The sequence below is a fragment of the Oncorhynchus mykiss genome, chromosome 6 (assembly GCF_013265735.2).
Source record: "Oncorhynchus mykiss isolate Arlee chromosome 6, USDA_OmykA_1.1, whole genome shotgun sequence".
NCBI classification, from domain to species: Eukaryota; Metazoa; Chordata; class Actinopteri; order Salmoniformes; family Salmonidae; genus Oncorhynchus; species Oncorhynchus mykiss.
Genome location: NC_048570.1, coordinates 13,721,601 through 13,734,935, shown reverse-complemented (window position 1 = coordinate 13,734,935; position 13,335 = coordinate 13,721,601). Strand labels below are relative to the sequence as shown.

The window sequence follows — 13,335 nt, the reverse complement described above, 5'->3', positions numbered from 1 at the left end:
AACACTGCTTCAATCATGACCACAGGTCGACCATGATCAACTAAGGCCTGCTCATCTTTTGACCAGATGAGACCATGATAACTAGACCGAATAGTTCTACTCCTGTTTTCAAATCTGTAAAACGATTAGAGATAGGCCCTCATTTACGACATTTCACAACATCACTAGCTTAAGCAAAAAATAAGTTACTCGTAAATGAATTAATCAGGGAACATACAATCAAATCAACCGCCGCCACGATACGCCCCCATCCAAACCGAAAATGGTGATATAAATACAATTAAGACATGTGGCTGTCTCCGTTCAGCTTCCATCCTCACGCTAGCTTTCATCGTAGGGAGATCGTTCAAGAAATTGGACGTCTATACATGTCCTCATCATGCTACTATCTCAAGATCGACTGCAAGGCAAAGGCTACAAGACACCGTCTTCTTCCTCCCAACCCAACATATCCCAAGCTTATGTCCTTATTTGAGTCTGATACAGTATGTGTATTATGCATATGAACAGTATACTGAGTTATTTCTGTACGTCAGAGATCTGCTCTCGGGTCCACATTCTTTGTAAAGGGCAAACAGACATTGTCACGCAAGAGACATGCAGCCCCTGTACACGAAGCTACTATACACTGTGCAGACAAACATCATAATCCAACACGTTGAGGACTTCGTCGATGCATTCATTATAAATGTAGGCTATAGGCAAGCCAAGGCTACATACACGCTGATTTCCCTCCGCATATTTCCTCTCTCATTTGTCACTGTGCACTCCGCGTCTGTCTCTCTATCTCTCCTCCACTCTCTCTATTCCAACACAATACATCACATTCGATGTTTCTATCGTCTGGCTTACATGCTGTAAAATACATTTTCCAGATTGATCATGCATATCACATCTGTTTTACAGCGAGTGCAATCCTTAGCTAAAACGCATGTCAATATTGAAACAATTCTATCAAAGGGTATATATTTTTAAACAGGCGAATGCAGATGTTTGGAGACAGTCATAGTTGAATTGAGAATCCCCTTGATTAAGCCACAAGAGGTAGGCTTGTGGCTTAATGAAAGCAATGAAAGCAAGAGAAGCTCAAGCGTTCATTGCTGTCTGGGAAAGTATGAAACATTAATGCGCTCACAGGCAGCGAGCAGCGTCACCACTGTCTAATTCCGCACATCGATGTGTTTATACTCAGTCGTGAGTGAGCGACTAGGTGAAACAGTAACATATAGCTAGCTATGCATTGAGTAGCCTACCAGCCATCCAATCTAAACAACGCCTGTTCTATAGCATAACATGATATTGTTATATTTTCCCATCGTTCGCCAAGCTCCATTGGGAAGAATAGAGGCAAAATGCCTATAATGAAATAGAATTTGGAGTGTAGTATGCAAGACAACACTTGAAAACGCACATATAAGGCAAGCGTAGCCTAAACATGTGTATGAAGATGAGTGGCATTATGCTATCCCACACAATAAGCGTCAGTGCATCTCGATCTTCAGAAGAACATTCTTGAGAGTGAGACATTGTTGCCTATTTCTTTTTTAATAGTACACTCACCATCACACAACTTCATCAACCGACCCTTCTGCAAAAGCTGCATTATGAAGTAAGCAAATTGAAGGCAACAACCAATAAAATTCAAGAAACAATGAAAATTTCAAGACTAAACAAAGAAAATGTATTTGAAATGATATATTAAAAGTGCTTTTGATTTTCATGTCTCTCCTTTGACTGATGATCGACTCCTCAAACACTCATAACCAGGAGCAAGACGTCCTCTCGTCAAAATGTCCACGAGGTCGGTCTGCTGTTGCAGGTCCATAGTTCAACCATCAGTAGTGATATTGTCATAGCGATTAGACTTGTATCTTATTTGTCTAAATTTCTTTATTTTTCTGTTTTAAATTCCCACTTCAACTTTTAATTCTCGGAGAACGTAGCTTCGACAACATATATATCGCACTCATAATAAGAAGCAAAAGGTTATATAAAAATTATTAGTATAGAATCACAGAAAAGCTGGTTTAGAACCAGAAAAAATACAAAACAGAGGGGTACATAGACACAGGACATTTCTTATAATTGCTTGGAAACATTATTTTCCCGCTAAGTCTTGTTTTTCATTTTATTTGTTTGTTTGTTTTTTTTTACAAAAAAGGAAAATAAAGACTAGTATTTTACAAAATGAAGAGTACTGTTCTTGAAGATGAGAGTGGATTTAAACAGGTGTAAGTCCAGTTCCATATTTTCTGTACATAACGTATTCCATCTCAGATCTTAGTCCCAGAAGACAAAAAAACAACAACATGTCATGTCTTCCAATATGTTCAGAAAATGTCCTATATATAGTCTTCTTGTACGGGATGCTGAATTTTGGTCCTTTTTCTCTCTTTTTGTCACTCTCATTCGGATCATTGGATGGACATGTAAGGCCAGTTGAAGCTGCTCCCGGATAATAGCATATCCCTGATGAGCGTTTCAATAGGGGTTTTACCTACCAAGCGGACGAAGAACAGCTGCTCAATTACCGATGAGGAGACGGTGCGGAGAGATGGAAGCCGCAGCAAGAGCTTGCCAAAGCGGCTGGGCTGGTTAGGGTACTGGCTCCTCACGTATTCCTCCAGGGCGCACTGAGACTTCTCCTGCAGGCTTTCGATGTGAGCCGCATCTGACAGGCCGCAAGCGTCTGTGCAGGCAAAAGAGAAACACAAAAGAACCCTGGTTATCGTTCAACATCAACGTTACGTGTTATTGACAAAGTGAAATTAACAAACACACTGCCCAAACATGCTACGTCACCTTGAGTAAGAGGAACTGTCATATAGAATAAACAAGGGCGATCTGTTGAAGTGGGGAACGCACCACATAGAGGCAGATACCTCTACACGTTCATAAACCAATCAAAACAAAGAATATGCAGCTAACGGGCATGGGAAATGGTGTGCAGCATAAGCCTATTTATTGTATAGCGTTTTGCAGTTCCAATCGAGGGAGCAGGGGGAAAGGAAGGCAGGCCCACTCGTGGTTTCTGACTCAGGGGACACAATTCAATGGAAACGTATAAAATACATTGATGAAAGTGAAATTGCAATGGTTATAATATGACCTAATTAAGCTACTCTCGATAAACTGTTAAGACATTTCACCGCTCTTTTCTTGATATACCATGCTTGGCCTGTTTTTCAATGTAGCCTAGTAAAGGCCCTGGAAGCAATCACATTTATTAGCAGGGGTGAGGTCAATAGTCGCGCAAAAAACACGTAAAAATACGAAAAGGAGCCAGCACAACAACACATGCGACATGTGTTTTGTTCGTAGCCTATATAGTCGGGGGTTGTTCATTGCACATTGGCCTAAATGGAGAAATGCACTCAACGTTAATGTCTTCAGATATGTTTGTGCATAGTAGTCTACAAACGAAACTGTTTATCGCACAGGCCACGGCATACTGCTGTGCCTAGAAATCTGCATTAAACGGCTGTGCAGGGCCAAGCATAATTTGGACCGTTATGCATAGGCCTGACGATTTTGTATTAAGCCATTGCTTTGTAACAATACATTAAACACCGGACAATGGTATCCGAGAGGCTTTTAAATCTCATCTTGATTTCTCAGGGCGATAACTCACTACGACCAGACACAATAACCTTATGAACTCACGGACTGCGCGGGGCCAACGCGGAGATCTTGGGTTGATTTACTATATGATCTTAGACGAGGCAACACAGTCCCAAATCCGTTTGGATTAACTTTGATAGTCTATATTTAAAACATAAAACAATTAATCAGGGCGAAATAAATTACGTTTTAAAACATCTTGCAAATATAAACTTGTGAAACACAATGATTAAGCTCAAATCATATCGACGACTGAGCTTCAGCGAATGCATGAGCCAAAAGAAAGCTCGTGAAAGGGTACCCCATAGTTCACAAAACATAGAACTAACCCTTGCGTCATAATACAACCTGAAAATATCTGCACATAAAGACATCTATTTCATAGATTCACATTGAATAAGTATGTGAAAACAGATTATGAAAAATATCCTACAATGCATAACTGGACATAATATGAATCATAAGAACACAACGACCTAAACTAGGCTACCCCTATGGGTTTCATTTCTGAAAAAATAAATAAATGTCAACACAGTAAACCTTGACTACAACTATAGTTTGTTACGCATGTTGCCTCTTGCTAAAATGGACAGAACCAAGGTTAAATCTAGTCATCTTAAACAACTATCTCTGTAGTTGTATTTTATGTTAAATTGGATATAGCCTAATAACGTAACAACAACTTGGAGCAAGGCACACAATGTCGTCATGTTATGTTAATGACTAACAGCCTAGAAAAAAATAGAAAAAAACATAAATTCGCATTAGCAAAGGTAGGCTATAGGTAAACCAGGAGGGCTTGATTGGTCATATAAATGTGCCTAAAAGGGCACAGTCACATGTAGGCCTACAAAACGAGAATATAATGTTTGTATGCTAAGGACAGAAATGTCCTCACGGGCAGAAAAGGCAGTGGTAAGGTCTTCATGTCACTAAGGAGGGCAAACTAGAGGACTAGAGGAGGTTTATTGGCCATGGTCAAAACATGTTCACTGGTCACTCAACCTGTCTGTAGGCTATACAATCCTCACGATTTAAAAAATAATCATTACAAAATACTTTATATGGATATGGCTAATAATATAATAGCCTATAACATAATATAATATGCATAATATAATATAATATGAAAGGAAATATATTTAGCTATTCAGAGTAGGCTATAGGATATATTTAATAGGCTATAATTCAGTAAAGATGCTAATGCTAGGCTACTTTAGGCTAGGCTATAGGTGGTCACCAAGCATAGTGTTTTTTGAGGACATCGAGAGTGAAAATATGTTCTAGAAAATAAAATAAAAACACATATTACAAAACACAATGATGTTCAAAATGGTACTTAATTGTGAAATGTATTGATTGAAATAATGCTATTTAATGAGAATTTGTTCACTTCAAAAGAGCCACATAAGAGCTCTTTTGAGTCACGGTCGATTTAGGCTTCTTATCCACTAGGCCTACTTATTCTCCATTATCCTTATGCGACTGCTTGCAAATGGTAATGGCAGCAAGTGTCCACAATCAAACCCCAAATATCTATATTATTACACGCGACAGGAACGGTGACCTTGGCTCAGCCAGATCTAGTAATGACCGGTCATATGTAGACTATGCCTTCTTTTCAAAATGTGGGATTCTAATATTTTACAAGAAAATAATTGTGAGAGGAAATATCTTTAAACTAAATACATTCCGAATCTATCTCAAGCATACTGTTGTTCTGACAGAAATGTATAGCAGAGTAAAACAATGACACATTAGGCTATTTAATCAGTATTTATTTGAATAGGCAGCTAGGGATTATTTCCTGTTTTCCCAAGACACATGTTTGTGCGCGCAAAACAGGAAAATATGTGCCGCAACTCGTACATAGCCTACATCAGGTGTCACACCGCAATTCTGCCTTTCTTTATGCATATCATGTATTATAAAAACGCCTGTTACATAGACCAAACACTTCTGTAGACCAGACTTATACAAAATGTAATGTGATTCACTTTTTATACTGTCCCACAGTTATTAAATAGTATATTGTCTTTCAATCTATTCCTACGTGGGAGTAAAATACACATACAAATTACGTTTTTGAAAGTCGGTTTGTTTACTTCTCTTATGCTCTGAGTAACACACAAAATGTATCACTGTGGATATTTGCAGCAAGCCATTGTCAAAAGAGCATGGAGTAGCCTGCACTAAACAGCCATGGCCTCTGTGTCAGTGTTGTTCTCCCTGTCTACCCCCTCACTGCCCGCCTATTACAGAGGAGGCCTCAGCAGCGGCATGGGAAACACTCACCTGATGTGAAGAGTACTATCGCCTTGATGCAGCTGTACTCTGCCGAGTCAACGTGGAGGGCCTTGAGCTTCTCAACCTGCTCCTGGAAGATTCGAATGTGATCCATGAAAGCCACGACTCGGTCCGCAGACATTGGAGAAGCGTGGAGGCCTGCCGCGGCGAGCAGAGGGGCCACATGCAAAGGCATGGAGCACTGAGCCGCGTTTAGCACAAACAATTCGCTCCACGTCAGCCTGAGAAGGGACACCTGGTCGGTGATCTGCAGATCTGGAAAGAAAGGGATGTTCCTCGCCCATTCCACGGCGCTGAAGAGCAAGCGAGCTGCCAGCTCGCATATGTTCTCAATACCCATGATATTGTTGGGCTGCATGCATTGGCTTCCATATCGGGACGTCGGGTAAGGCTCAGCCCGAAGCAATAACGAGATGTATCCGGAGAGATAGCAATGGCCGTTCAGAGGGTCCCCGTTCGTCAGCCCGTACTGCCCTGGGTTCGGCTGGGTTGGAGGCATTCGTCCTCGCTGAACCGCTGACAAAAAGAAAGAGAAGGAGAGGAAATGTGCATCCAGAACTGATGAACATTGTTGCATGTGCAACCTATGCCGAGAAGCATTAGGCAAGCTAGTGTTTTCTGCTCTGAGATAAGGGAGTAACATTTCCCATCACAATCTAGTTCAAACTGTACATTACATAGTGTGTAAGATTGTGTGTTGTTTAAATAAATAATCATATTTTCATTATCTAAGAGTGACCGTAGCCTACATGCTAAGTGTTGCACTTTATACATAAGTATCGACTAGGCACGCATCTAGATTAACACACACACACACACACACACACACACACACACACACACACACACACACACACACACATTTAAAATATCTAACATAACGGATGCTTTAATACAGGCCTACAATGCCATTTAGACCTATGCTACATCTAGTTGTTCACTGCAGCCCATGTGTCAGTTTCATTTCGTCTAATGTATTCCTCCATTACATATGTGTTATGCTGCACTGAAGAAGAGTGGCAAAAATATAACAAGCACAATAAGAGTAAACGCCTTCTAAGTCTATAGTTCAGTCGAGGAAGAATCTTTTAACAATGTGCATTAAGTATAATTGGTCTAATTGTATTTTTGTTGACAATATTTTGGGGGGATAATATTAAATAACATGTATGGTAATTTGGTGGTTAATTTAAAATACGTGTTTTGCTATAATTTGTGCTCCAAAGAGAGGGAAAGTTACGGCCTATCATACATTACGAGGCTAAACAAATGTGTACCACACAAATTCTCTAGCATTAACGTCAGCCTGCTCAAACTGCTTAATCTGTCTAGTCAGCATATGGAACAGGGAGACGATGTGGTTATGTTGTCTGTTCGCCTTAAAGCACAGACAAACCAAACACAAGTCTATCACTACACATGTAAGGACGTGCATTAGCATGCATGTTATCTCTCTCTCTCTCTCTCTCTCTCTCTCTCTCTCTCTCTCTCTCTCTCTCTCTCTCACACACACACACACACACACACACACACACACACACACAGCCAAATAAACAGCTGCTTTGTTTTAGCCTACGACTCGTACCGGTTCCCTATCTTTTGTAGCTGCATTGCATTTGACCCTCTCTATAAGCTAAATGCGCACACATACACATCCCCTCAAAAAACATGGTTGTGCAATGTGCTCAGCCGTATGTATGTGACCTTTTATGCAACATGGCAGCCCTAGTTGTCAATGAAACGTAGTACGCATCATCATAAGTGCCATTAAAAAAAGATATTCACCTTCCCGCCGCATTCCCACTTTTAAACATTTCTTCAGCCGACAGTATTGGCACTGATTTCGGTGGTGTTGGTCAATGGGACAGTTCCTATTGGCACGACATGTATACGTTAAGTTCCTTCGGACACTCCTCTTGAAGAAACTTTTGCATCCCTCGCAGGTGAACTGACCATAGTGCTTGCCGCTCGATTTGTCTCCGCAAACAACACATTCTATATGCTGTGCGCCACTCTGTCCAGAATTCTGACTCCCCTTGTCTCCAGCAGTCCCTGGTGTTGACGGGGGTCCTGGCTGACTTGGGGTCTGCGGAGTGTGCGGTGCTGCCGACGCCGCCTGCTGTTGCTCCCTCGCCGGCTGAGTTGCTGGATTGGGGCCGCTTGGAGGTCCTCCGACCACGTCTTCCTGCGGATCTCGCCAGACGCTAACTACCATTGCCATATCTCGGGCCCGGAAAGTGCTATAAAGCGAACGGATCGCTGGGATTTATAAAGCAAGGGGAGAAAAAATATCTCAAACACAACAGTGCAAAGTCAAATCGGAAAAAACAATCTCATAAGAGAAAGAAGGGAGCAGAACACGATCAATACATTGAAAATACAGGAGGCGATAGAATAGGCACCCGATCAGGATATGCAAGTATCGGGAGGCCAGTTCCAATGTAAATTGCAGTCAGCCATTCAGGAACCCAATCTTGAAGAAAAAGCGAGCCAGCCGTAACAAAAAAAAATGCTGTTCGTTATAAAATAGCCAGAAAGGAGGCAGGAGCGATTCACATGGGCGTAGAAACGAACATAAAATAGATGCGATCCAAAGTGCTGCGAGAAATAAATTCCCTTCTCCTTTCTTCCTCGCTCCTTACTCCCGTCTTCGCTGTTGGAGGGGAGGAAAAACTGAAGAGCGGAATTTTACATCTATATTCTTAAATACATTTCATTTCGACCAGCAAAAAGACCGCGTCGCCGAAGTGCCCGTGTAGTTTCACCTCTCCAGTACAATGGAGCGAAGGCAAAAAGATAAAAAAAACAAAAAACAACAACTAATAGAATATGCAAGAAGGAGAGCCCCAAAATTGAATGCGTTTAAACGGGAAGACCAGCAGAGCAATGTTTCCGAAACGGGGATCTGCGCGAATGTCTGTATATAGTGAACTTTGACACTACTATTGAAACTGACACGTTTCTATGGAGATCGCTACGCCTTATATGGTGCTCGTGTCAAGGAGCCAAGAGAGGGGCTGCTGGCAACTGATAATCAAAGGCGACTGACTGGCCAGAGCCCTGCATTGAGGGGAGAGAGAGAAAATGGGAGGCTAAGGTTAGCCAAGCCTCTTTCTCTCCATTGGTTAGAGTCCTGGTTCCTTGCTACCTACGACTGGGGTCTCTGACAAGCACAATTTACATTGAGCTCGCCCTGCGCTGCTATTTACTTTGAAACCTGATTAGTATTAGTCTATTGTCACAAACAGAGGAGGAAACCCTGGATAGAATGGCCGAAATAAGGGTAAAAGCGAGGACAAAGCTTTGTGCACGTGAAATAAACAAACGTGCTAGGCGAAAGGGACTGGCATAGAATTCCTCAAAGTTTTAAAGGGTTTGTTTGGGACTACCATATTCATTATACATGCGGGGGACATTATTATTGATGTATCGTGTGTTTTATTATAGCCTACAGCATTTGGTGGTGTGTAATACTGTATATGCTTCAACTTTACATTTACATTGTCAAAATTCGGGTCCAAAGTTACTGGATCAAATTAGGAAAACATAATATGTAAGAAATTCTGCATAATAGATAATTCGTGTTAGAATAGGCAGACAGGGTGCGATGGCGCCAGCGAATCTCAAAATTACATCGACAAATAACAAATACTCTATAACAGTTGAGGTTTTAAGGCCTACACAATCACTGAACGGGTGTCATATTATGTTTTATAATGACAATAATTCAAAATCATGTCAAGTTGTTTGAAAATTGCACGGGAATTCCGGCTTTTTGCATGTGGATACTGAAGCCTGCATGCGTCTCCAACTCAAAAATGTCTGGATCGGTCTGCCATCTAGCGTACAGTATACAATTACATCCACATAGTAATGCATAACTCACTGTGATCATGCATGTAGTATTCTTATCAACTTTGTAAAATCATAAAGACAAGAAATAAACTCATGAAAATTGCTTTCTTTTTATTTATATTTTTACAGATACTGTGTTCCTGATGGAGATTTCAAACGGAGCAGCTGGTGCCTGTTTTGTAGATTTAGGAAAGACATTCCAGGGTAAAATCACTTAAAATGAGTGGAACTTAGCACAAATAACATTGACACGGGGTAGTTTGAATATGACAACATTTCGCCCACATGGTAACCAAAGCCACCAGAAGTGTATTCAGTGTGCTTACAAGCCTGGTGCGCCGACATGCATCCCATAATAGCCGAACTTAAATAGAGTATAGGGTATGTGAAAATAAAGTGAATAGTTTATGAATACCTTTGTTATGTCTGTCCGAGTGTAGTCAGCTATTAAAAGATAATGGAGCGCAAATATGCAAGTACCCCCCTTGTTAACGCATAGGAGGAATGGGTGTTTTTAAGTATTCAACAACAGAACTCTTCCCGTCCCTGTCTCGGACACTGCACGGAGACTCCCGGTCATGTCTCCAGCTCTTTGAAAAGGTGAAACGAATAAGATTAAAATGGACAAAGAATTTTCTGTAAGTGTATCATTAAGATTTTACTCCACAGATCGGGAAGAGAGCTGGACGGAGAGAGAGAAAGAGAGAGAGGGGTGACAGTGAATGAGAGCAGCGAGAAGAAGGCTATAGCACGAAAACAGGAGAGAAAAAGAGAACGTGGACAGCAGGGTATTAAAAGAAGAAGCACTCAGCGACAACTATTAGGCTATAGTGGATGGGAAACATCGGTACCTGAATTTGGCAAGTACAACATTTATTTATCTTCCACCTATTCACAAGAAGCTCTAAAGGAATGAACAATACATTCTAGCCTCGCTACACTACCATGCAACCCATGTAGGCAACCGTTATCTAGTTTATCTGTCTAAATGTCAAACAAGCACTGTTAGGCTACATTCCAGGGTGAAACTTTTTAACTGTCCTTTCCTTGACATCTTTACTGATTTGCGAACCCGTTTCTCCGTTTAAAACTGTCGTCAGCAATATATACGAACATCGTTGATGCTGTTACCGCAATTCAGGGAACCCTTTCCAGGTTATGTGCATCTCACCTGTGCAAGGCTATTTGTTGTACGATCACATAATGAAAACATCGATAGCAGCCGGTTTCTCATCGATAGTTTCAACGGATTAAAGGACATTTATACGACTGAGCTGGTGAGGCATAGTACAGGAATGACGATAGTTCTTGGAACACTTTCTGTCTGTTTTGTTTAGTCATATGAAAATGTAGGGCATTCATGATAATCAAATGATTATTATTTAATTGCAAAGTTTGCAGATACATTTTCAACCCCACTATGTGAGATAAGCAGAATATATTTTGTCAATTTAAAAGCAGTTTTTACGATTATTTGGTAGATAATTGATGCATACACACAACTTACATCGAGCGATAATACTGACAAAAGCATAGGCTAGGCCTATATGAAATACGATTTTGGCGAGACTATATTAAACTTCGATTCCCTTGTGTCTCAGATTTTAAGTTGATGCTATAAATGCCACTTGAAGTTCCACATGGCAGGAACTTACTATTAATGTCTATGTTATAGTTTGAGTTAGCCTATATTCCCTAAAACAAGACGCATATAAATATAATTATGTGACATAATTATGTGTTATTACCAAAAATATCAAATGCCATTCGCAGTGCAGTATAGGCTATATTTGCACATGTGGCCTATATGAATCAGATCATGCATATGGTTTGCTGAGCATCTACCGTGAGTTAGAGGTTAAAATAGATTAGATATAGGCCTACGTGGGCTTCAAATATATTTAAAAACATAGGCTAAATTAGGCTAATTTCCAAGTGATGCGGTCTCTCTCTAACCGTTTGTATAACAAATAAATAAATGTCAGGGCAACTGCACCCCATAAACACGTTTTCGCTTCTGCAAGTAGTCAATCGAGCGTTATGAATTCTTGGACCAGTTGTGAAAGCAATAAAAGGCCATGATAGTTTGACCTCCTACTTCGTGAACACGGGGGCAAATATCAGCCCATCGGCATTTCAGATAATTAATAAACACGTTGAAGGAAAATAGCTAATAATACAATCCTCATTGGTTCAGTTTATGTAGGCGCTCCAGTATAGGGAATCTATAAAGTCACTACACCGTTCAAAGCTTCCGGCTCCATCTATTGCTTTCCCTGACGTTTTAGAGGCCTCTGTCGAAATGCCTCCTATAAAAACAAGTATTACATTTCTTCAGGAAAGGGTAACACACGATCTATGCTTTTCCCATCCACGCGCACCTTTGAGCATCTGCCCATAACTGAACAGCTAACTTTCTAGAAGAAATGGCTGTGGTGTGTTGTTCCAAAAATATATAACTAGCCTATATTTCTGCCAAGAAAAATACAAGTGTAAAATAACTACGAAAAAGTGTAGAGACGTTTCATTAACAAATGAGGTGTGCTGCTGTCAATTATTGACTTAATATGCATAATAGCCTATGTTACATGTGCAACTACATATAACAAAACATATATTTGCTGAGTGAGTTCCAATAATTACAAATGAGAAAATAATTAAAATTAACATAACTATGTTTTAACAGAGAACAGAAACCTCTGAAGGCAGATGGTTCAAAAAAATCCTTCATCTGCGTCTTTTCAAACTTTTCCCCAATAGTGTATCACTGAAATTATATAAGATAGACCTGTTCAATAGTATACTTGAAACAAGTATTGCCGATAGCTAATTGTAAGATGTGTATTTGTTTTGATGTGTTCAGTGTAGCCTGGTTTTGTTATAACTGGCTCTCAACTTTGAACCACATTTACAAATTCATTTGAAAAATAAATGTTGCATAATGAATTACATAAAGACAAAATGAAGATTGCCAGTGTTGCTGCTTTCTTCAGACCCGAGCTGTGCGTTATACTTTAATGTTGGGGGGTTTGCTGAGAGCCCCCTCTGCTCTGAGTCGTTACGGGTTGAAAGAGAGGAGGAGGAGGTTTTTCCCCAATCTGATCCCTAACTATTCGGGGGCTCAGATTGGTGTGAAAGGGACGAAAAGGTCACTTGAAATCGTATTTTATCCGCAGCCATTTTCTCTATGGATCAGCAACTTTGAATAGACATCATCTAATCGCTCTTAATGGAAAAGCTATTCGTGAGAAATAGGGAAAATATTTTAGAGCCTCACCACTTAAGGTCGCTATGTTTAACGCAGGCAGCTTCGACAAAATTACAGACAGATCAAAGTAGCTAACAGGTTGAGTTGGGATTGTTTCTTCAGAGTTTTATTCACCGGTCAAAATACACCATGATGAATGAAGAACCACACACTAGGATTCTGAGGCTACTGCCACGGCTATAATTGTAGACAATTGAAGCCGAAATGACTTTTCCAATTAGCTTTGTGGTTGAAGTTTAGTTAGAGGGACTGTCAGTTTACTCGATGGGTAATGGCTTTATCGC

At 40.4% G+C, this 13,335-nt stretch overlaps 1 protein-coding gene and 1 long non-coding RNA gene across 4 annotated transcripts; one reads left to right on the top strand and one right to left on the bottom strand.

Annotated features, from left to right (window-relative positions):
• Nucleotides 1–1,875: 1,875 nt before the first annotated feature.
• On the bottom strand, nt 1,876–8,227 carry LOC110525299 (nuclear receptor subfamily 2 group F member 1-A). 2 transcript variants are annotated; one of them, XM_021605307.2, is made up of 3 exons: nt 7,714–8,227; nt 5,917–6,444; nt 1,876–2,689 (listed from the first exon to the last, which is right to left on the bottom strand). In XM_021605307.2, the coding sequence occupies exons 1-3, from the start codon at nt 8,147–8,149 to the stop codon at nt 2,415–2,417; spliced, it is 1,239 nt and encodes a 412-aa protein (XP_021460982.1). In that variant the 5' UTR covers nt 8,150–8,227; the 3' UTR covers nt 1,876–2,414. The 2 variants fall into 2 exon arrangements, with proteins under 2 accessions (XP_021460982.1, XP_021460983.1); XM_021605308.2 differs by having other exon boundaries at nt 2,310–2,689; nt 5,917–6,441.
• An 856-nt stretch (nt 8,228–9,083) lies between these two features.
• LOC110525301 lies at nt 9,084–10,643 on the top strand. 2 transcript variants are annotated; one of them, XR_005052023.1, is made up of 3 exons: nt 9,084–9,301; nt 9,913–9,987; nt 10,453–10,643. It is a non-coding gene; the product is annotated as an uncharacterized LOC110525301 (long non-coding RNA). The 2 variants fall into 2 exon arrangements; XR_002473733.2 differs by having other exon boundaries at nt 9,913–10,383.
• The last annotated feature ends 2,692 nt before the right edge of the window (nt 10,644–13,335 follow it).